Source organism: Zingiber officinale, chromosome 3B, assembly GCF_018446385.1.
Source record: "Zingiber officinale cultivar Zhangliang chromosome 3B, Zo_v1.1, whole genome shotgun sequence".
Classification (NCBI taxonomy): Eukaryota; Viridiplantae; Streptophyta; class Magnoliopsida; order Zingiberales; family Zingiberaceae; genus Zingiber; species Zingiber officinale.
The window spans coordinates 6,820,512-6,845,182 of record NC_055991.1 but is presented as its reverse complement, the minus strand read 5'-3'; the positions used below and the strand labels follow the sequence as shown (position 1 = coordinate 6,845,182).

Below are 24,671 nucleotides of genomic sequence, written 5' to 3'. Positions count from 1 at the left end.
TTTCTTTTAAAAAAAAACTTAATTTGCCTATATAACGATAGAGCATCCGAGCGGAAGAGGAACGCGGACGAGGGTTTGGATTTGTGAACTCCTCCTCTCCTTTCAAATCCAATCTCCTCTCTCTTTCTCTCCCTCTCTCTCTCTGTGGCGTCGGCGATGGCAGCGGAAACCTCCAGATCGGGGGCGTCGGCGGACTCCTACATAGGGAGCCTCATAAGCTTGACCTCCAAGAGCGAGATCAGATACGAGGGCATCCTCTACAGCATCAACACCGAGGAATCCAGCATAGGCTTGCGCAACGGTACGGTTTACCCATTTCCCCTATATTGCTTGCCTCGTCGCTTTCCTCCAGTCCGCTTCCTTGCTCTCTTTTGCGCTGCTCCCCTCCAAAGGGAGCTCTTTTCGAACCTTTTCCTCTGGATTTTGGGGTTTCTATGTTCAAGGGACTTCCACTTCACGAAATTGATTCTTGAGGAAGCTTCCCATTTTCTTGATTTGATTGTTGTTTTGGGACTTAGGGCATAGTGCTTGGATTATAGTTTTCTCTACATTCAGGATATTTTTGATGTGCGAAATGTCGTTATGGCCTAGATGACACAGTGTTTATGAACCAGTAAACATGAAACTGCAATTTGTTTGGGTCGTTGATTATTTCTGCACGCGGCTGATTTCTCACTATGTTTCACAAAAAGTTCTCACCTAGGAAAGACACATTGGTTTGAGATAACAAGAAATAAAGCATGTGACGCTTCTTACTGATTATTAACAGAGTTGATAAGAGTTCATATGAGAATATCTATGTGGTTTGCAGAGTTGTTATACGGCACATCAGTAATCCATTATCTCAACAATTAAATGGATTGAAATTTTAACTTGCTATCAACAAGGTGAAACCATTCCACACACATTCTCTTTCACGCCACATCTGTGCACATTGTAAGTGGTGATAGATGATGAGTTAGTTCAGTTGAGGCTATACTCCAATAAAGTGCTCAGTTGATTTGATTTGATGATTTCCTTGCTTTATAATAAGCGAGACAGTGTGGTTCTTTACTCTTTACTAACAAGCTTTGGTAGGTTGAGCCAGGTGTCTCAGGCGATTGAGAGAGCCCTTGAATGGATTGGCATGGGTAGAGATAGACTATCTTGCAATGATCCACAACAAATGCTCATTGGGATATGTATGTGCATCGTTTAGTTCCAAATTGTTAAGTTTTGAGTAATCCATTAGTCAATTAGTTGGAGAAGCCACGCATATGAAAGTGGCCAGTCAATTTTGCAATGAGGATATTTGGCCAATATATGCTATAACTATTAGCTTGAGTTATTAGATGCATGTAACAACACACTTGTGAGCACACTCTCTCTCCAATCCCCCCTATCAAATTTTGGGGCTGCTTTATGTTGTCAATGCTCTAGGCCTTCCAATTTCATGTTTCAGTATCTGTTGCATACTGAATAATGTTTTTATTGCTCTTTTAAGGAAGAGTTAGTGCTGAACTATTTCTGTAATATATTACTTAAGCATCTGGTTTTTCACCCTCCTATTCAAACCAGGGGAAATTAGTATTCTTTTGATCCTTTTTTTTCCCTATAGTTACTGTGTTTGCTGGTGATGCACGGAGTGCTTTGCAATGTTTGTTTTCTTCAGCCTTTCTTTGATGGTTGCAGTACGCTCTTTTGGAACTGAAGGCCGAAAGAAGGATGGGCCACAAATTCCTCCTAGTGATAAGATATATGAGTACATACTGTTCCGGGGAACTGACATTAAGGTAAATGAGTGATGAAATGAAACATTTTTGTTTCCAGATATATAATGAACCTCATGAATTTCTACACATTATAGAGACATGGAGAGCATCTTGGATTTAGTGTACTTTATATGTTAGAATCAATCTCTCTTATGTTATCCTTTGGTCATCTTTTAGATACATGATCCTTAGTCTATAAATAGTTGAGGTAGAAGGTTTATTCCCCAAATTTATTCAACTTTATGAGCATTTTAATGTTATTTTAGTATTCTTATTTGAGTGTTCCATTTTTCTTATTTTGTTTACAAAATAAAATTTGGATCTAGTTATATTGTAATTTATGTGTACAATTGTCTATGTAACTTAGAATCATGGATTCAAGTGTCCATCATAAAGGCGTCTATAATGGGGTCGTCAGGTGTCAACTCAGAATCTCTCTGTCTGAGCATGGTCATGAAGGTGGTAAATGAAGATTTCAAGTATTAGAGTCAATTCTTACCAATTGAATATGTAGTGCAAACGAGGCAACAAACATAGTAAGGAGTAAGGACAACTGTTACTCACAAAATGAGTCCATAGGGAAACAAAATCACACCCAAAAGGATTATCAAGCTGACAAGCAACTTTAAATTTTCCTAACAGTGTCAGATATACTGCTAGCGGGAGTTTAGAACTCAAGGTTTTCCTTCGAGTACTTTTACATATCATGTGTTCTTCGATATTAAATGGTCAAGACATGAGTTGTCATGTTCATGTTGTGTTTGAGTTTCATAACTTATCTTATGAAGGTATTATCACCTCTATAAAGTTAATCAGTAGATAAATAAATTAGACTATTTTTTGGCTTTTTTTTTCCATTTGTTCTTTACTAAATATTTGAATCTTCCACTCATTTTGGAATCAAGTATAAAATTTTGAACCTAGTGAATAGTGATATGCCAGTTGGTGTCAGCAATGGTTACATCAAAATGAATAATTAAAAACAATAATACTTAGGCATATGCAATATTTAACAAGAAAACTCAACTATTTAACAGTGTTGATTTGCTATATCTTATGGGCAAGATTGTTTGATAGCTAAGAAGCAATAGATTCAATTAATTAAACTTAAAGGGATGAAAACGTTTGAGATTGAAGTGTGGGGCTACTAGGAGAGATAAAATAAAAGAAGAGAAATTATATTAAGGTATTATGATTTATAAAAGATATCTATTAGTTTTAGTAGTGGGAAAAATAAATCAATGAAAGTTGATGATGTATATAGATAGATGCTAGAATATCAACCAAATTCTTATTCAACTATAAGAGATATCAATTATGTAGGCATAATAAGTGACATTGTATGACATTCAATGACTTAGTAGTGTGGTAGCTGCTCCCTAATGCTATAAACATGTAATAAAGTTCAATTTTTCCTAGTTAGAATCGTTCATTCATTATTTCTATGCCAATCCCATTTTAAAAGAATATGTATATACTATATGAAACAGAATTAAAAGAGTTGTGATGGTTTACTCATGATTCAGTACAAACAGATGCCTAGATGATTTAATCAAACAGAAATCTCAACAGCAGAAATTAATTTGGATTGTCAAAATCAGACCTAACCCAATCCATTAAATTGAACTCCACAGACAGTATGTCAAAACTAATCTACTAGAAAAAGGAAAAAAAGATGAATATTCTATTTGATGGCAGATTTGAGAGGTCAAGAGGGTGAAATCTCAGAGTTCCATGATGAAAGGATATAAAGGTATTTTACTGCATGGAGGCAGAGTTGATTGTGTGAGTGGAGATTATTGTGTCCATTTGGAAGAGGGTGATATGGAAGAAATATGTTGTGTGGATGAATATTCTTTTTGATTGTCTGGAGGATCAAAGTCTATAGTTTCCACTCAACAGTGATGAAAAGTCTGGTCATGTGGTCTACTCCCCCCTTCCTCTCTTCAGTTGTGTTGATATTGTCAACACCCAGAATTGATGGCTAGGGTTCAGTCTACGGTGTTTATCTCTTGTCAGATTCAGTTGACTTGAAATATCATGTTGCCCATTTCATTTTAAAATAATTGCAATTTTTAACTTGTTATAATGTGGGATGGAAATCTACATTTTTCATTGGCTATGGATCATGATCTCTAATAATCAAATTGTTTTAATAATTAAAAATTTATAATATTTAATATAGTTTAGGTTGTGAAAATTATTTAAGATAATAGCTAAGTTAGAGATATGTTTTAAACGTATTTTATAATTTTTTAAGTGAACCTTATGATTCATGATTCAGTAATTCACCAAAATATTCAGAGCTGCACACAACCTGTGTTTGCTCTTCATAAAATGTCTGTAAAAATAACCAAATCATTCACGATAATATAATCCAAATCATTTGTGTCTTGTTGCAGTAATCTATAAAATTAGCTTTTGCAGACTCTAAATGTGCCTATATTATTTGGAGAGATGAGCTTATAAATTCTATTTAAATAAATATTCATGTATTTCTATTATGAAAACAAACCAATATCATTCTTTGAGAATATAGTTAAATTTGATTGACTTAATGTATTTTTTTTAATCTACTAATGTTTGTCACATTTAAATTAAACTTATTCTATATCTTAGCACATTCCATTGTTTTTCTGGTTTTTCACAAAGGTTACATTTAAAAGAGTAGCTTGAATTCTTCATTTGTTAGCTTCTATTTTATCTTAGGAAATATTGTATACGTCTTCTTGCTTTCCAGAATTGTGCTGTTAGATTCTATGCCTGGAATTTTTCTGTGTTGCTTTATACTTAAATCTGTGAGGCCTAAATGCAAGAGTTCATGGGGAATTATGATCCTGGTTACATGTACACTATTTTGTCCTTATATGTTACAAGGATTTAAGGTGTCAGTACTAAGGAGCTAACCAATGATTATCCCGTCAATTGCAGACTCAAATATCACAATTTTTATTTTCCTTCTGAAGTCTGCATTAAATTTGTATTTCTTTTTGGCAACTTCCATTTTTTTCTTTGCTTCACTTATCAAGCTAATGCAGGTTCCTGAAAATATAATTTTTTCTTTTAGCTGACGAAGTGCTTGTTGTATAGAAAAAGGTCTCTATTTTAATGTTAAACTTATAGTGTGTTTGAACTAGTGATACATCTAGGTACAAAAGGGCATGCAATGATAGTTGGCCATTAAAAAATATTACAAGATGTAGAGGAACTGAGGCACAATGTTTCGGTGTAATATGTTGAAATGTCTCATTGGATAGTGCAAATAATACAAAAAATGGTAGACTGTTAAAATTTATGTTCACAACTGTAGGATGCAGATTGACAACCTTAGGATGGATGATAAGCGTTAATAAATCTCATATGATTGAATATGATCCCTTTTTTATTAGCAGTAAGTTATAATTACTTCGCAACATGCGAGTTTGAAAAACACAACACAACAAAGAAAAGAAAGAATAACTTAGTCTCGTTGCGGGAATATTGTCACAGAAAGCAGCAGGCTAGGAGTTTCTGGTCCATTTATACCAGTGACTCTGGTTCCTGCAACTTGCAAGCCAGCTTGAAATAGTTACACCAAATAGTTGGACTAACATGACTGGAAGATCCTAGTCAACTTTCACAGTCAACATGCCACACATTGAAAAAATTGAAATCATTTTCAATTGATATTTTTGTTTCAGGTTGCTATTTATTTTGTATTGCATACCTTGTAATTCTTAATATTATTTTTATTTTTTAAAGACGTAGTAATTAACTTAGCTAATTAGAAATGTTGTCAGTTGTTAAATTTCAATTTGCCTTGCCGTTTGCAGCTGTTTTACTTCATAATTCCTCTGCTCGTTGATTATTCTTGAATTCTAGTTTGGACATGCTGGTTTGCCTATGTTTTCCATTGTTATATTATTTGATCTGTCAAATTGCATTTGGTTACTCTATAATGTTTTTCTATTTATCTGATCACTGATGCAGTTAGTGTATTCTGAATGATTTCACTTCTTCCTCCTGTATTTTGAATGATCGAATGTTTGATGATTTAATCATTTTTACTACTGCAGGACTTGCAAGTTAAGTCCTCTCCACCAGCTCAGCCAACTACCATAAACAATGATCCTGCTATAATTCAGGCAAGGAGATAATCTTACTTAATTAGAATACTTGATTTTAAAGTCCTCAATAATGGATATATTTAAAAATATTGACAGACGCATTATCCTCATCCTGTATCTACCTCTACAAGTCTGCCTACTGCTGGAAGTGGAGGTACAACAACAGACGTTACTTCCCATTCGGCTCAGTTGGGACTTCCTAGGCCAACGTTTCAGGGCGGTTTACCTCCTTACCAGCCAAGTGGAGGCTTAGGGACTTGGGGTTCTTCACCCGCCCCACCAACCGCAAATGGTTCTGGGCTTGGAATGCCACCAATGTATTGGCAAGGATATTATGCCCCGTCTAGTGGGCTGCCGCAGTTGCAACAGACAACATTGCTCAGACCGCCACCAGGATTGCCTCTGCCTCATTCAATGCAGCACCCTTTTCAATATCCCGGAATAAATCCTTCTTTACCATCTGGAGCTCAAAGTTTTCCTGAGCTTCCTCCTCTGTTTCCACAAACCAACTCAAACCCAGCTCTGACATCTAGTCCTTTGCCATTGACATTGGATCTTTCATCAACAAGCTCATTATCTATGGAAACGTCATCCACTCTTTTGCAAAATAAGGCTCCTGTAACAACTATCGCTGCATCAGCTTTTGGCACTAGTCTTCCTCTGGCCTCACTATCCATTTCTAATTTTGAGAAAGTTATCCCTCCAACTACACCTGCTTTTAGCTCCAACCCTATCATCGGACATGGTTCTACCTTGCCATATTTATCCATTTCACAGCCAGAACCCCCTACCACTGTTTCATCAAGTTCTAGTCAAGTTGAAAAGGCAGTAGCCTTAGTGACTCCAGATAAGCTGTTGCCGCTTGTCACCACTGTGCTTCCGTCATCTCAGCCATTGCAGACAGGTAAAATAGATGCTGATGTTAAAGTGGGTGATGAGAAAGCTAAACTATCGCTTTCTGAACCAACACTCGGTGCACCTGCAGAAACCAAGGAGCCAATATTGCCACTGCCAAAATCTAACTTGCACAAGGTATGCTAATATTTTGGTGTTTACTTACACAGATTGAGTATGGTGGATGGTTGTAGTGACTGGGTTTTTCAGATTGTTACTCTGTAAAGAAGTTATTAAACACTATATGCAAGTGCTGATGCTTTTCCAATTTGATTCGTGGGACTTTCAGCAATCAGACTCTAGCATGGGCATTCCCTTTATGCGATAACTTTTATTTCAAAATTTTCTTTAGTATTGTAAGGTGACTTTAGTGGAGCTATTATCATTTGCAGGCTAATGGGGCTACCTCACACAATTTCTACAATAGAGGGCGTGGAAGAGGGCAAGGAAACGTTGTACTGACATACTTCCCTTTTGAGTTATATTGAATTGACAGCATAAATACATTGGGAAGTTCTGGATTTGATGCTTATAACTACTTATAAGTGATTCGTGTTTGTTGTGGTTGCAGCCACGCCATGTGACAAAATTTACTGAAGACTTTGACTTCACAGCAATGAACGAAAAGTTCAACAAAGATGAAGTTTGGGGCAACCTTGGTAAAAATAAAACCCATTTGAAGGATAATGATGGAGTGTTTCAGGAAGATGAAACTTATGATACTCTGGAAGAAGACGATGATACTCTAAATAAGATCACGTCTAAGGTGCGTATTTTCACTAAATTTTTTTTTGGGTTTTATGCAGTTACCTGGTTATATATTCTCACCTCTTCTTTTCAACTGTTGCCTATTTCTTTTCTTTTCGAAGCCTGTGTACGTAAAGGATGATTTCTTTGATACTCTTTCTTGCACCACTCTTGATCGTGGAACTCGGGGTGGGAGAACAAGATTTTCGGAGCAGTTGAAAATAGACACAGAGGTATACATGGAGTCTCTTCAGAGATGTTGTTGCCGCCGTATTTGATGTTTATGCATTTATTTCCACACTGCACATGCAGACTTTTGGGGATTTTACAAGACTACGGCCAGGTCGCAGTGGCGGACGTGGCTTCCGTGGCGGAGGACGTCGAGGATCCTACTACGGAGGTGGCTATGGATACAATAGAGGCCGTGGTTATGGTTACTCACATCGTGCTTCCTAGAGAAGGTACACACACTAGTTTTAATGTGTATGCAAGAAAATTCGATTCAGCTTTAATCAGAATCGAATTGATCATCGTAGGGCTATGCCTAGAATATGTTCCCAGTCAGTGTTTCCTTCGACGTGCGACTGCCACACGGAGAATAAGCAGATGCAACCTCAAGCTAAAATTCTGCAAAAACATTTTGTCGATGGATGGCCCCTCGGGATATATTTTTCATTGTAGCAGTTATCTGTCACTGGCAAAACCTATGTTTCTGCATAGTTTAGCTTCATATTACTCGGATGCAAGGTTTGGTTGGTTAATGTTTTTCATTAGCTACATATCATGGTTTTCGGACCAATCTCATGTAAAACAGCAAAAGGAATGGGTTTTCCCCAATCTTGTGACTTGCTTAATGGAATCTACCTAGTTTTTTTTTTTGAAAAAAAATATTTTTGATGTGATATTACATAGGAATTACATTCTGTTTAGGGTTTACATACTGTGTTATGATCGATAAGCACTGGCTTTTCTTTCCTAAACTGCACGAATCATGTTTTATTTGTTCTTGAATTTTACAAATATGTGCATTCAGTTTGCTTGGCACGGTCCTCAGTCCGCCCCTTTAACATCTGTCCTGTCATGTTGGCCTGCTTAGATCGAGTGACCCTACTGATCTTGCTACATTCAACCGCCAATCCACTTCTTTTTGAGTGACTTTTGGCGTTTCTATGGCATCTTGATCGGTTAAAATACCTTTATGCTCCAAACTTCCTTTGATCTTCACTATGGTGCCCTAACGTAATTAGAAGTTTGAAAAGGAGGCGTTGTAATCAGCAGTTAGTATCAAATAGTTGCATTAGTGGTTCAGTGTGCATCGCCACTGTAATCAGCAATAGGGATCGCGTACTTGCATTAAGGGTTTCAGTGTGCATTGCCACTGTAATCAGCGTCAGGGGTGTGGTGTTCATCTAAAAGGGGGCAGAAAAAACACAAATGAGAGGGAATCATTCACTATATGCTAAACAATCGAAGGCCATAAATAATCCAATAATTCAAGCAATTAGTAATTTAGCATGAGAATAGTTTATATAAATGCTGTCATGCACAGTCAAGTTCAGCAGGATGTTTCATCAATGCTTAACAATCTAACTTGCAAGCTCCTTTGTCCCAGTAACCATATATGCCTCCACTGGATCATGATTATGATCATGACCATGTTTGTTGTGTTTATGATGGTGGTGATGGTGGTGCCCATGCTTATGCTGAGACTTCTTGGTATCCCATGGCTTCCCGGTCTCAGGCTCTCCATCTGACAATTTGTTCAGGGAAGAATTATTGTGTTTGTTAGCATCATAATTAGACAATACTTCTGAGCTTGGCCTGTGCTGTCGCCTGTGGCTGGAGCTTTGTTTCCTTATTTCAGCGTCTGAACTAGAATCCTCATCACCTGACAGATGATGGTGTTTGTGGCGCTTAGAATGACTTTTCCTGTTAGATCTCTTTTCATCACCTTCACTGCTTGAGCTGTTGGAGTCCACTGTGGGCGATCTACTATGCTTCTTCCTGTGAGTGCGCCTCTTCCTGTGTGAATCATCCTCACTGCTATCTTCATCACTGGAGCTCGAGCTCCTTTTGTTGGATCTGTGTTTCCTTCTACCAACATCTTCTGAGTCAGGCTTGCCGCCATGTTTCCTGTGTTTCTTTTGAACTCTCCTTTTTCTACGCTTCCTATCAGAATAACTGCTGTCAGAATCATTGTCACTGTCTGATTCAGAGTAGGATCTTCTTTTGTGCTTTGTTGAAGCCTTTAATTTCGACTCTCTTGCTTCTGCATCAGCCTTCGCCTTAGCAGCAGCTTCAAGTTTCTGCTCCCATTTCAAGGGGGCCTCTTTCTTATCCAGAATTCTCTTCTTCTTCTCTTCAACGAATTGCAAGAACTTCTTGCAGTCCATTTGATAGTATACCAGAACAACTTGACACCTGCATATATGTGAAATGATGCAAGGAAGTGCATCTCACAAAAGAGAAAAATCATGTTAACTCTTCTAGTATTTCACGAGTCAAAACACTAGGGATTCGGTGCATCATAAAGCATAATCTTAGTATTTCTAAAATGTAACTACCGTATAGTGCTCAATTTTCCTACCATCTATGTTATACATCATGTATAAGTGAGAAAACATTTCTAGACAATCATATTGCTAATATTGCAATTTCAGGCAGATACTACATCAATTTTTATCTATAGCCACCATAATGACTTTTTGACAACTGCCCTAAGATTATAGTTGGCAAAATAACAGACTCCTGGAGTAAATGCCCAGCATTGGAAACAGTAAATTCTGTAAATTTTTCTTCATCTATAAGCTAACTTTTGGAAAAATAGCAAAGAATCAGATAGATATGTATGTGTTTGAGAGTATTGAATAATGAATACTAAAAGATTCATTAGAAAGAAAATTACACTAAGAAACATAGGGTCAAATTTTTACCTTATGCGGATGTGAGAAGGCACACTTGAACAAACAGCCAATTCACTTCTTGGAACAGATCAACAGGAATCTCTGCCACACAGATGCAAAACAATGCTTAGAGCCTGTAGACTTTTAACACTATCAAGTGCAAACTAAATGGCTGAAGAAAAGGCATGTAAATGTAACAAAATCTAGAAAATCTGCAAGTGTATTTAAAGGAAAGAGCTTTCATGTATCTGCAAATGAAAATTTGAAAGAACTTCCAGAGTCAAATATAGAGCAGAATTGCATCCAATACTCTTATAGATCAGAGAATTTCTGAGCAACAAGGGGCCATTATATATTGCAATAGCCAACTAGCTAACTTTTAATGCTGATATCTGAGATTTGACAGTTAGTTATGATAACTTCCTAGAGTCACATATAGAGTACCTTTGCAGTAACATATCAAAGCATACATTCTAAGATATCAGGGTCTTTGCATAAGAACAGTTGTATTCTAATCAACACTTGTAACCTACAATACTAAAGTAAGTTACCAAAAAGAGGTCTTCATCCAGTATCAATGGAATAGGAGAATACAATATAAAGCAAGAAGAATCAATCAAGACACCGATGCTAGTATCTCCTATGACCATATCTTAATTACGCATTCCCGGAAGTACACAAACTCAACACAGAGTAAAAACATAATAGGAAAAACAGGCAGATTGAATCTAAACCTAGAACAAAATTCCTAATTCAAGAATAAAAAAAGAACCCAGATCTGAGGCAGCCCTAGAACCTAAAACACCTATCATCTCGCTACAATCAACAGATCGAGCGAGAAGATCATATGCCCGAGTGAAAACTGATACGATCAAGTAGCGCACGGGCTCCTCACCGATGAAACCCTAAAAACATAGCGGCGGAAGCCAGAAAGAGGATCTCGAGATTGCAGAGAATAGATCGGAAAAACAAACAAATAACACATAAGAAAGACGAGAAGAGGGATCTTACCTAGGTCCAGGGACACGGCAACGGAGGAGGCGCGGTGAGAAGGAGAATCCGAACGACCTCGCGACTTCCTCCCCTCTTCACGCAGTCTGCTGTCCCCTTTCTACTGGATCACGCGTGCGTTCAAAATATTTTAATACGGAACGGAAGACGCCGACGGAATCGTATATTTTTTTATACCTATAATTTTTTTTTAATTTATTAAAATTCAAAAAAAAACATTTTTATTTATTTTTGTCATTTTTAATAAGTTAGCATTTTCCATTTACTCGGATTATTTCTTATAAGCTGTTTCTTTATTATTATTATTATTATTGTTGTTGTTTAAATTTTTTTTAAAAAAAAATCATTCCATCAAAAAACATTAAATATAAAATGTTTTATATAAAACTCTTTTTCTCAATCTGATTAAAATTACTTAAATTTATCTAAATCGTTTTATTGAGATGTGAAAAATTCTTATTAGATAAATTAATCGAGAAAATTATGTTTTTAATCTTGTAACTTACATTTTTTTTCAATTTTAATCCTATTATAAGTCAATTTATATTTTTAATCATGTAACTTGTAATATTTTTCAATTTCAATCATTTTTCCTCTAAAATTGAAATTTTTCAACGGAAAATGATGAATTGTAAATTGAATTTGGAGATTTTGATTTTTTATGACTCATGTCCTTTTTATATTCCAACCACAAACTAGACATTTTCCGTTGAAAAACTTCAATTTTGGAAGAAAAAAAAACTGAAATTAAAAAATATTACAAGTTATAGGACTAAGAACATAAATTAATTCATAACAGGATTAAAATTGAAAAAGATATAAATTACAATACTTGTAATTTTCTCCAAATTAATCAGATAGCTTCTTTTAAGTGCACTCACATTTCATTCATTCCAAAATCTTAGCTATGTAACTTCACCTTTGAAGCCTGATGTGCTGTTTCATTTTCTCCAACAACAGATGCTCATGAAATGGTGACTCAATCTTCTTTTCCTTTCTTTGTTTTGAAATTACATTAATCAAAATTTAAAATTATTTATTCAATAAACGCACAATACCTGGGAACATGTATTATAATCTTCCTTTCATCGACCCTCTGAGGTAAAAGATACAGATATAGAGTTGCGAGAGTACTCTTCATTTGCACTGTAAAATGCAGTTTTGGTAGCATCGGAACCTGAGTAAGTAGAATTTGTTTTTGTATTTGTGAGCATGGATGAAGGTGTGGAAGTCCAATGCCCGATCCTCCCACGAGTTCCTGGCCGGCCTGGCCTTGGTAGTGAAAAAGAATCACCGGATAGCATGAGATGGACAGTGTACATGTCCGGTCGATCGGCGACAATCGCTTGGCAGCACAGCAATGCTATTTGGATGCAAAGGGCAGCTTCATCACTGTTCCATGAAGGAACTGAGGAAATGGTGGGATCCATAATCTCCAATGAGTCGCCTTTCTCAAAAAGCTTCCATGTCTGTCAAGAATCAGAACAACGGAAAGAGCTTAATTTACCTACAGGCTACAGTCTGTCCACAACAACACTTTGTGTTTGCAAGCAAGAATTATTCAATATCGATGGAAAATTAATCGAAAGTAAATTTGTCACTCACAAGTTCATGGAAGTACATTTATCTATGTGAAGTATACAGGACTAATCCATTCTTTTTGAAGGAATAAACTGGATAGCATAATTGCTCTTGATATCCTAGTGGAGTAAGGAACATGAATTCAATGGGTGACTAACATCCAAGTAGCTCTTTTGTGTTGTTAACCAGGCAAACCGATTTTGGTGACCACACCGGAATAACTAAATTCGAAGATAGTAGTCATCATGAACATTACCAACTCGTCTAAATCTAGGGCAACTATCAAAACAACTTGCAATGGGAACTAAACTGGAGTGTGAGAAAAGTATATGACACAAAGAATCACTTACATAGCCCAGTAGGTCGTGCTTTTCTTCTCCCAATTTCTTGTCAAGATTTTTTCTGCCACTCAGAATCTCCAACATCAATACTCCGAAACTAAAAACATCAGCCTTGGTGGACAAATAGCCATTCATTGCATACTCTGGAGCCATATAGCCACTGCAAATCACTAAGCCTTGTTACATCAGAATCACAAAGATTTAAAAGGTTGTATAAACAGAGGCATCCTCGGAGGCTCTTACTAGGTGCCAGCAATTTTAAATGTGTTAATATGTGTGTCATCCCCTTGGAAGAGTCTGGCCATGCCAAAGTCGGCTATCTTTGGGTTTAACTGGTCATCAAGCAAAATGTTACTTGCCTTTATGTCCCTGTGGATGATCTTCACCGGAGATTCTTCGTGGAGATAGAGGAGTCCCTTTCCCACTCCCACAATGATCTCGAATCTCCGTGGCCAATCAAGCGATGCTGGACGATGCATATCTAGTGAAACCAAGGAATACTAAGACATGTTGAGATCGGTATGGCCAGTTTTGTATTCTATTTTCCTCTTAAAAGAATGCATGAAGGCTTAACCAGACAATAATCTTACTTGATCAGTAAGGTGAATATTGTTGAAGAAAAATATTAAAATAAAATTTCTGCATCTGCTGTTCTTACAGTTGATTTTTATATAATAGTTTATACTCTATTGAAAGTTAGCAGTCATCACTCCCTTATACACTTTATTCCCTCTACTCTTTAAAAACACTAAATCATCTGTTTTATGAAGAATAGATACCACCAAATCATTCTTTATCAATAATTAGTTATTTCAAATGTGTTTTTTTTAATCTTATATTGCATATTGTTAAATGAACAAGATTCAATGGCAAGTATAAAGAGGAGCAAGATGCAAACCGAATAGGAAGTGATCAAGGCTTCGGTTAGGGAAGTAGGGGTAGACAAGCATCTTCTGATCCGAGTCGATGCAGCAACCGAGCAGCGACACGAGGTTGCGATGTTGAACTTTGAGCAGTAGCTTCACCTCGTTGGTGAACTCACTCACCCCCTGCCGAGAGGTCAAAGACAGTTTTTTCACTGCTATCTCCTGCCCATTCTCCAACACCCCCTGTATCAATTGGCCAACCATCCATCTTTCAGGCAAAAGGTGATCTAATCTTTGTTTCCCTATTTGATAATAAAGAGAACAGTTGAAATGTAGAAAGATCCCTAATTTGTGCTCGTCGAACAAATTATGCCATAAAACGCAAGAACCCTAATTTGAGCTTGTCAATGAACAGTCAACCCTAGGTCAATTTGCAACTCCTTGAGCCGATCTGAAAGCATGATTTTTTTTTTTTTTTTTAAGAAATAGGGAGCAAGATGTGCGTAAGAACGCATATCTGATCGATTAAAGAATACCTTGTAGACAGGACCGAAGCCGCCCTGGCCGAGAAGATTAGCTTCGGAAAAGTGGCCAGTCGCCGCCTCCAATTCCTTGAGGTTGATGAACAAGTTCCACGAAGACGATGGCTTCTTACGCTCCGCATCGCCGCCGCAGGCGCCACCTTCGTCCTCCTCCTTCCTTCCTCTCCACCTCCTCCAGCATCCGCACATCTCGACCTTCATTTCTGCAACCTCGGACGACTTTCTTGGAGCTCAGGCCTTATATACCGCTGCGTCAGTGGATGTTAGAGAAAAGTAAAGCTCCATCTTGACCAAGAAAGACGGGAAGAAGGTACGCGTTCGAGGTTTTCCGTATGCATCAGCCGTGGGTAACTTCGCCTTCGCTACCAAGTCTCGCTGGGGAAACTTCTTCGGTCTTCAACTCGCCCGCGGACTCCTGCAGGCACTTGTTTCATTGTGGAATATGGAGGGAGAACTACGTGGACATACGCATAAATAAATAAATAAATAAACTTAAAAATATCCAATTATGGCCCTCTAATATTAGGACATATGTAATCATAAATTTTTTAAAGATGTTTATGTTGTTATATTATTGTCCCATCAAAAATTAAAAATATTATTTCTTTTAAAAATCATTCTTTATTATCATAAAACTTTTTTCTTTTAAAAATTCCACTTCTTTTAAAATCTTCTCTCTATTCTCTCTTCACTATTTTTTTTTTATAAATTTGGTCCTAAGATTTTGATACAGGTTTATAAAAAAAAATTATAAACCCTACCTATATAGTGGGGGAGAGGTTTATATTGACAAATTTATACTATAAATTATATGCTATAAACCTCCGACTACATATGCCCTTAGGAGACTGATCCTCTGGACCGGATCCAATTATTGCAACTGAATTCAACTACACTAAATTGGACGTCTAAAATTTGAAATTCAACTACACTAGTATATTGTAGAAGATTTCTTTTTCGATGGATAACAAATCTAAGAAGATTGGCGGTCAAGAAGAGTTTTCACATGCGCTTTCTAAATTAATCCTGATGATCAATGATAAATATTTATGGAGTCAAATGACCTAAATAGATCACTTTAAGATTATCACATTTAGATACATCATGTCAATTTAAAAAAAAATTAATTATAAATAAATTTAACCAATAATTTCTTTAGTGATTTGACTAACCATGAAAATTTTACCATTGTTTTTGAAAAAAAAAATAAAATTGTTGAATTCTTTTTAACGATTTACCGAACAACATAGATGATTATATATTTTACACGATCACATATGTGATTTTTAAAAAATCCCAACAATTTAGTTTTTATCTTTCTTTTTTACTTGTATTTATCTTCCTTTTACTTCTTTCACTTTTTTTATTCACCTCAAAAAAGTTTCAAATAATATTAAGAGATTTTTGATTTGATATATTGTATGATCATGATTAAATCTGAATTAAAAATTATAATTTTTTAAAATTTATTCAACATCTATATTATAACATATAGCTACTATAACTACAAATTTTTTTAAAAAGGTGATAAATTTTAATTCAGATTTAACTATAAGAAGCACAATATATTGAATCGAATATTTCTTGAATGAGTTTCGATTTCATATATTATATGGTTATAACTTTTAAAAATTTAAGTTAATAATAATGATATTGATAGTTTTTAAAAATAGTAATATAAATAGCATATATATAGTTATTCATTTTTAAAAATTAATAACACAACACTAAATTTAAAGATTTTTTATTTTATTAATTTTTAGAAACCAGCAATATGACGTTGATTTTCAAAAGTCTGCACAATCTTCGGAAATCAACATTACAATGTTATTGTTGAAAAGGAACAGTAAAAAAGAGAGACTAATAAAATAAAGAAAGAATATATTGTTTCGACATTTTTAAAATTATATATATGATTAGGAAAAATATACAAATACCTATATTATTTGGTAAATTGTCAAAAAAAAAAATCACCAATGCCATTTTTATATTTAATTAATAGAATATTATATAAGAAATATAACTATACCAAATTTATTTGATTTCATAATTCTTTTCCAAGAATTTCACTTCTGCTTCAACTTATTTCAACTTATTTGACTAGTTGATCAAATTTAATTACTTTAATAGAGTTTGACGGATTCAATTGACCTATCCAATAAATTTTAAATTCTAAATTCTAAACTTCAAAAAATAAAGAAAACAAAAAATACTTAGTGCAAAGTAAACATCATCAGATAAATAAGGTAATATTCTTGTATATATATATATATATATATGAGGGGTAATATGATGCACATCCATTTTATCCCATGAGCACTATTTTTTTTAAAAAAAAAATTATTTTCTTTAGTCTAAATATTATATTCTAAATCCTAAATTTTAAATGCTAAAAAAAATATTTTAAAAAATTAACACTAAATACTCACAGCATGCTCAATTATAAGTATGTAGCATAGTATTTCCCTCTCTCTATATACTCTCGATATTTTATTTATTTTATGATGCCCACCTTATAAATATATGTATAATTTTTTTAAAAATTTTTAAAATTTATTTAACTTTAATATTATAACTCAACTCATACCCTCTCAATATTAAATCTTAAATTCTAAACGCTAAGTTTTAAATAATATTAAAAATATATATATACTCTATTGAATAGAATGACGAACAAAACTTCAAATCGAGTTGAATGATAATAACGTAAAGATTAGCTAGAGTTGCACGGATAATCAAACTCGAAATTAGAATGATCATCGACATATCTAAGGACTAAGGTGAAATAAATAAAATTATGAATAAAATATTATTTTAATATTTTTTATATAAAAATACTCTTTAATTTTTCTACTATAAATTTTTATTGATTAATGTTTTTACAAAAGCAGAGCGAATGGGATAGAACTGGAAATCAAAATATTGGTGCAATATTTCTTACATCAAGTTTTACTAAATTAACTAAACTTAAATTGACTCAAATTTGAATTTTCATATTTGAGTTTCGATGTTTGATAATATATAAAGATTATAGGTGTAATCATCCATTTAAGGAGATTATTGGACCAATTCTCCTCTGGTCAATGTTTGAACAGGTTGATAAGAAGAAGAGTGAAGTAAGTCAAGATTGACCGGATACTTAACTGAGAAAGTCCTAACTAAAAGTTAGGTAAGGATAAGTCTAACGGGAATGTTGGCAGAAGAGAAAAATCCAAGTGGATAATGTTGACCGGACACTTGATGTTGAAAGTCCTGATGAGTGAAGTCAAGCAGATGAAAATCCTAGTGAGTGAAGCTAGGTGAAAGACCTAGTGAGTGAAGTTAGACAGATGAAAATCTTGGTGAGTGAAGCCAGGTGAAAGACCTAGTGAGTGAAGTTGGGCAGATGGAAATCCTGATGAGTGAAACCAGGTGAAAGCCCTAATGAATGAAGCTAGACAATATGAAAGTCCTGGTTAGTGAATCCAGGCAATGGAAATCCATGTGGATCAAGGATGAGCGGACATTTGGTAATTGAAAGTCCAAGTAGGTCAAATGATTGACCGGATACTTGGCACAAGCAGAAAAGTCCAAGTGGGTCAAGGGATTGACCAGACACTTAGTGAAGAAGTCCCAGCAGGTCAAGGTTGACCGGATGCTAGACAATGAGGAGTTCCAACAGGTCAAGGTTGACTGGATATTCGGTTTGGGAACTCTAGACTTGAGTTAGGCAAGTTAGGATTGGTCAATCGATCAGGTGATCGATTGAACCAAAGCTCAATCGATCAGGCGATCGATTGTGATCGATTGAACCAAAGCTCAATCGATCAGGCGATCGATTGTGAGTATGCTACGAGTGAAAGCAGGTCAATCGATCAGCCGATCGATTGGGGAGACTTTCTCGTGAGCACAGAGAGGTTCCCAATCGATCAACCGATCCATTGGGCAACGCCAATTAATCAGCCGATGGATTGAGGCTGGAATTCTCTCAAGAATGCGAGGAAGCCTGAATCGATCGGTCAATCGATCCAGGGCTTTTCCATCAAATGTATAGAGGTGCTATGAATCGATCAGTCGATCGATTCAATCCTCCCAAATCGATTGATCAATTGATTAGGGTATGACCGTTGCGTAGGTTGCGAGCTTTGGATGATTGGGATCGTAAGGATCTGACACGACAATCAATTGGGAGCATGTCTAATCGATTGAGAGCCCTAAATCGCGAAATATAAAAGCAACAGCAAGATTCAAACTCGATAGCGCTTACACGAGACCTCTAAAATGATCCAATACAAAATACCTCACAGTCATAGAAAATTAAAATTAAAATTTCTAGTACCAATAATATCTTACTTATGGATCCATTTATTAATATACATAAATTATACTCTAAATTTATTTAGTAAAAATGATAATCACAGTTAGTCTCATTGAATATCCTTAGGGTAACTAGTTCAGCCCTACAAAAGTTTCCTACTCGCCACCAAGATAAATCGGAAAGCACACACAGCGGCCAACCCAGAAGTCCAACATTATTTGGTTGTACCCCCGGCAGAGGAAAAATTCCTACAAATATGTCATAGCTGGAGATCGAACCACGGGTGTCTTGGTGACAATCTGGATGTCCTACAACGGTACCATAGCCTTGGGGGGGGGGGGGGGAATGATAATCCTAGTTCGCCTTATTGACTATTCCTGGGGTGACTGACTCGACCCCACATAAGTTTCCCACCGGCCATCAGAATAAATCGAGAATTGCATATGATGGTCAACTCAAAAACCCAGCATCTTTTAGTTACACCCCCTATTTGAAGGAAAAATTCTTACAAATATATCATACCTAAGAATCGAATTACGAATCTCTAGATGATAATCTAAATATCCTACTACCGTACCATAGTACGGAGACTCTAAATTTACATTGTAGAGGAATCAGAAGATCGTCCAAATGAAATTTGAACACCTAAATTATATTTTTAAAAAATTATTAGCACATAAATTGTAAAGTGAATTCATATATGAATTTTAACACATCAAATCATGATGTAATGCACTTTGAAAGTGGATCCATATGTGCAAGAAGTTGTGGGACTGAACAAACCGCACAATTCATAAGCTTAGCTCAAGTCCACTCCCCAAATCCACCAGGTGAAGCAAGTGATTTTATAGCTGAACTGTCTTTCAAATCGTCTCAGCGGTTCCTTCTTGTCTCAGCATGTCGATAGATTTCGATATCTTGCTCTTCGAACAATGTTGCTTAAACAGGCTACAAAGATGAGCACTCAATTGAGAAGTAGGAAGTTTGGGATCCATGGCCACTTTGTTGTTGATCCGGAAACGAGAACAGCAGCGGTTTCGGAGGCATCTCGACCCACTCAGCTTCCCCACTCAGCATCTCGATAGCGCGGCTGATTGACGGCCGACTTACTGGATTGGCCTGAATGCACCACAGCCCCACCATCACAACTTTCTCAAAATTCGATTCTCCTCTGCCTCCACATGCCCCGAGTCTAACACTTGCCATTCGTGCAGCTGATCGTAAATCCGATCGGGGAAGTACTTGTCGCTGCGGATCCAACTTCTTGCATGTTCGTCGACTCGGTGCTCTCCTTACCTGAGGCCATTTTGAGAAGCAGCATTCCGAAACTGTAAACATCTGATTTGTGAGAGACGCCTCCGAGGCTCCTCATGAACACTTCGGGGGCTATGTAGCCAATGGTGCCGCGGGCACCGGTCAATGTCACCACGCTCTCCTTTCTTGATTGAAGCTTTGCCAATCCAAAGTCCGATATCTTGGGTTGCAAGTTGTTATCGAGCAACACGTTGTGCGGTTTGATATCCAAATGCAAAATTCTCCTCTCACAGCCATTGTGAAGATACTCAAGACCTCTAGCAATACCTGTAAAATATTGAAAAGAAAAAGATAAACTATATCCATTAAAATAATATATATGTATTTGAATTTGAATTGCATCGTACCAAGAGCAATATCAAGTAGCCGTTGGGCACCAACTACATGTCTCATCTCCTCATTTGATATCAACTTGGCTAGTGATCCCTTGTCCATGAACTCGTATACAAGAGCTCGATGCGGGCCATCGCAACAAAACCCTAGAAGGCGAATGACATTCACATGGTGAATTTGTCCGATGGTGGCCACTTCGTTTATAAAATCTTGACCATCATCTTTAGACTTCTCCAAGATTTTGACAGCCACCGGGAGCCCGTTTTGTAGCTTCCCCTTGTACACGTTACCGTATCCTCCTTCTCCGAGCTTCTCCTTGCTACCTCTTATGATTCTTCTCAAGTCAGGGTACGAGTACTCCGTCGTTAGTGTTGACTTGTAGGTGCTAATGAACTCCTTGATGTTCGAATTGTCGCTCGAAGGCTTGGCAAGTATGCAAAGGATCGATGACCTAAACTTGGCAAATGCAATCAGCCCGGCTACGAAAAGTATTGTTGTTGGGGTAACAATGGCTGCATTGTAAGGAGAAACAAGGTAAACGAAATGAAAAGAGTGCAAGAAGAAATAGACACTTACAAAGTTGTTGTAGAGACAATTGATTAATTAATTACCTACAATGATCTTCCATGAAAACCTGCAAGAAAATTAAAAACAAATATATAAAATTTATTATCAAACTTGGAACATGCATGGAATTTTATTATAGCAATGACTTTGATGGATTTACACTAACAAGACCAAACCACCTTGTATGTTGCAATAGATCGATGGAGAATTGGTGCCGAAATAGAGGAGGTTGTGGTTCTTAATATTTTGGGGGTTTTTTAAAATATTTTTAGGGTTTTAATTAGGGTTGTAAATGAAGGTGAAGGAGTTTGGTGTTTAGGGTTTAGGATGGTTAAGAAAAAATTTGGACAAAAAAATCAAAAGGGTGCCCTACATTTAAACAATTGTCAAATGAGCAACCCTTTTGTAAAAAAACATTAAATAGGCGACCTATTATAGTTTTTTTTATCTCAGGAATATCTTTACTTTTAGCATTGTTGTAGAAATAATTATAGAGTAATTATATATTTTTTTATCAACTTGAATAAAATTGTTTAAACTCTATTAAAATTATTTTAACTGGGTTAAAATCACTTTAAAAATTTTATAGAAACTACCTAGTGTAACAGTTGTAATAATAATGTTCTTGAATAAATTTGATATTCGACTTAGTAAGAGCTTATTTATATTCGTTCAATATACATAAGATTAATTAAATGAATAAGTTTGAATAATTTGTTTAACTAAATGAACAAGTTTGAATACAACGTTCATAAACAACGTTAGTGAGCATGTTCATGAACGACATTAGTGAACAACGTTTGTGAACAATATTCGTGAACAACATTCGTGAATTATGTTTATTAATAAAACTCATATCAACTTGCTAAATAAATAAATAATTTTTTAAATAAATAAATAAATTTATATTATTAAGCTCAATAACTAATCAAACAAGCTTAAAATGTAAAAGTTTCAAACAATCAAACAAATTTGAATTGAGAGCTCGATAACATCTAAATGAATCAAACTCATATTGATGCAGGAAGCATTAGATAGTTGAACCTAGGTTTTGATGTTAGCAAAACTTCAAAGATAAGTTTCATTGTGATTTAATAAAGGTTGACTAAGTGTGCAAGTAGCTTAACCATAAAGTGATAGTAGGTCAAGTTGACTGGATACTAGGTAAGACAAATATCCTAGTGGATGCTAGGCAAGACAAAAGTCCTAGTTAATACTAGGCAAGAAAGTCCTGGCTAGTGATTGGACAAGGAAGTCCTAGTTAGTGGGACTAGGCAAGAAGTCTTAGCATATCAAGTACACTGGATGGAATGTCTAAATGAGTTTGGAGGACCGAATGTCTAGCAGGTCGATGGGTCTAGAGGATCGAACATTGAGAGGAAGTTCTAGGGGTCAGAGGATTGGATGCCGAGCAAGAAATCCAAATAGGTCTGGATGACTAGATGTTTGACGAAGTCAACTAAACTCAATTGAGAGGAATATGTGAGGTTTCATTTCCTTGAAGGGAGCAGTAGATATCGATCCAATCGACCAAGGATTTCACTGGAAATATGAAAGTTAGGACCAGACAGTCCTGAGACTGTCAAATTAGTTTATGTCTGCTTTGATATTATGCTTGTGTGGTAACTCTGTGATGCAGGCAACCGAAGGAAATGACTTGGACGAAGTTCCAGACACCTGAAGGAGTTTCTGGGAGCCGAAAGATTTCAAGTGCCTTAGAACATCCAAGGCGCCCTAGATCAGAATTCTTATCAAGAGGATAACGCGAATGAAGCGGATCATATAAGAACTATTTGAGGCGCCCTGGGTCATTCGAGGTACCCCGAATATACTATAAAAGCAGCTTATGACCAAAAGCTTAATACAATACTTTTCTACACTCAACCGATATTCGCGCTACTCTAAAATTTTGTTACAACGCTGAAGTACTGCTTTGACAACAACGATCAAATCTCTACTTCATTTTGGTATCCGTATTAGTATTATTTGTATTTCTTTCCCATATTCGAATTTGTGTAATTTCAAATTTTTAGTGTTTTATCCATCAGAAGCGATTAACGATCACAACCTTAAACTAATAGCAAAGGAAAGAATGTGAACCAAGTAAAAAAAAAATTGTGTTAGCATTGTACTCGTATGCATTTAATTCTACCCCCACCCGGTAAAGCTTGAATAATTATTTTAACGGCTTGAGCTTAAATTGACTCAATTGCCCTAAATAAGCTTGATTCGAGTTAACTTATACAAGGCCCTGAGCCTAACATGAGAACTAACTTGAAGAATAATTGCATTCGACAGATCCATCCAAAAACTATAGCTATTCATTTCTAACACGTTCGTAGAATTTCCACAATAATTAATTATTAATTTTTTGGGTCAAATTAAATATTTAATTTTCTCAGGCGTTGAATGGTTAGCAAAGATGAAGGATGGGAGATTGGGAGTCTTACTTGTTGTTGACTTTGCGACCACAGGTTTCCCGGCAGAAGCAGCGCGGCTCGCCGGAGATCTGGTTATACCCGCACCGCCCTCCCTCCGCCTGGCAGCTGCTACACGCCGCGAAGTTCTTGTCCCACTCCGCTGACACCAGCCCGAAACCTTGATCTATCACGGCGGAGAGATCGTCCCGGTGGGTGACGTCCTTGCCCTGCAGGTTGAGCTGCAGCACCGGCAACGTCGCGTGATCGCACCCCGCCGGAAGCTCGCTGTCGTTGTTCAGAGGCACTTCCGGCGGCAGCAAGAAGAGGCTGTTGCTGGCGTTGTTCCTCCCGGGGCAGTCGGCGAGGAGATTGACAGAATTGGGGGGAAATTGGCCGCGATCGCACCAGGTGAAGTTGAGGTAGAAGTACCCATCAAAGGGCCGGAATGCGGCAAAGCTGGATTGCGGGAGGAAGTGTTCTCGCAAGCCTCCGCCGCCGCCACCGGCGGCCGCAGTGCAGGAGTTGGACCGGATTTGGCCGGCGAGTTCGAGGTCCGACACGGTGAGCAACAACTCGCCCTCCCTGTAATTATAGATCGCGTTCACCCTGTCGAATTCGAATCAAAATTTGATTTTGATTCATCAATTACGATAGGGAATCAGATTAAAGTGTTCCTCAACTATAAAGATGAGATTTTGATAAGCGAATAAATTTACCGGTAGTGGCGGCCGGAGAGGGTGATGGTGGCGATGGAGGAGGGGTTGCAGTTGATGACGAAGCCGGGGAGGCCACAGAAGGCCTCGGAGGAGAAGGAAGCGAAGGGGAAGGTGACGGTGACGTTGCCGCACATGGACGGCGCGCAGGCGTCGTAGTAGAAGGAGTCGGCGGTCCCCTGTGAGGTGGATTCCTGCGTGAAGCGGAAGAAGAAAAACAAGAAGGCGACGACGGCGTTCATCGTCATAGTTTCGAATGCATGAACCGAGTGAAGAATGACTTTG

General features: G+C 36.8%; 4 protein-coding genes across 10 annotated transcripts; 1 reads left to right on the top strand and 3 right to left on the bottom strand.

Moving 5' to 3' along the window:
- Positions 1-24: 24 nt before the first annotated feature.
- Positions 25-8,352, top strand: LOC122055708 (protein decapping 5-like). 4 transcript variants are annotated; one of them, XM_042617265.1, is made up of 10 exons: positions 25-301; positions 1,672-1,772; positions 5,807-5,875; positions 5,954-6,761; positions 6,843-6,889; positions 7,144-7,203; positions 7,323-7,517; positions 7,621-7,731; positions 7,811-7,959; positions 8,035-8,352. In XM_042617265.1, the coding sequence occupies exons 1-9, from the start codon at positions 157-159 to the stop codon at positions 7,952-7,954; spliced, it is 1,680 nt and encodes a 559-aa protein (XP_042473199.1). In that variant the 5' UTR covers positions 25-156; the 3' UTR covers positions 7,955-7,959; positions 8,035-8,352. The 4 variants fall into 4 exon arrangements, with proteins under 4 accessions (XP_042473199.1, XP_042473197.1, XP_042473198.1 ...); XM_042617264.1 differs by having other exon boundaries at positions 26-301; positions 7,144-7,206; XM_042617263.1 differs by having other exon boundaries at positions 5,954-6,889.
- A 627-nt stretch (positions 8,353-8,979) lies between these two features.
- On the bottom strand, positions 8,980-11,560 carry LOC122055709 (G patch domain-containing protein 8-like). Of its 4 annotated transcripts, none has more exons than XM_042617266.1 (3): positions 11,413-11,560; positions 10,432-10,503; positions 8,980-9,953 (listed from the first exon to the last, which is right to left on the bottom strand). In XM_042617266.1, the coding sequence occupies exon 3, from the start codon at positions 9,889-9,891 to the stop codon at positions 9,085-9,087; it is 807 nt and encodes a 268-aa protein (XP_042473200.1). In that variant the 5' UTR covers positions 9,892-9,953; positions 10,432-10,503; positions 11,413-11,560; the 3' UTR covers positions 8,980-9,084. The 4 variants fall into 4 exon arrangements, with proteins under 4 accessions (XP_042473200.1, XP_042473201.1, XP_042473202.1 ...); XM_042617267.1 differs by having other exon boundaries at positions 8,980-9,919; XM_042617268.1 differs by lacking the exon at positions 11,413-11,560 and adding an exon at positions 11,297-11,377.
- An 824-nt stretch (positions 11,561-12,384) lies between these two features.
- On the bottom strand, positions 12,385-15,166 carry LOC122055707 (putative receptor-like protein kinase At4g00960). Its single transcript, XM_042617260.1, has 5 exons — positions 14,737-15,166; positions 14,233-14,443; positions 13,578-13,815; positions 13,344-13,494; positions 12,385-12,881 (listed from the first exon to the last, which is right to left on the bottom strand). Exons 1-5 carry the CDS (start codon positions 14,941-14,943, stop codon positions 12,498-12,500), a joined length of 1,191 nt encoding a protein of 396 aa, XP_042473194.1. The 5' UTR covers positions 14,944-15,166; the 3' UTR covers positions 12,385-12,497.
- A 4,554-nt stretch (positions 15,167-19,720) lies between these two features.
- LOC121968047 (rust resistance kinase Lr10-like) lies at positions 19,721-24,667 on the bottom strand. Its single transcript, XM_042518569.1, has 5 exons — positions 24,390-24,667; positions 23,704-24,279; positions 21,298-21,320; positions 20,701-21,198; positions 19,721-20,620 (listed from the first exon to the last, which is right to left on the bottom strand). Exons 1-5 carry the CDS (start codon positions 24,632-24,634, stop codon positions 20,232-20,234), a joined length of 1,731 nt encoding a protein of 576 aa, XP_042374503.1. The 5' UTR covers positions 24,635-24,667; the 3' UTR covers positions 19,721-20,231.
- Positions 24,668-24,671: the final 4 nt, after the last annotated feature.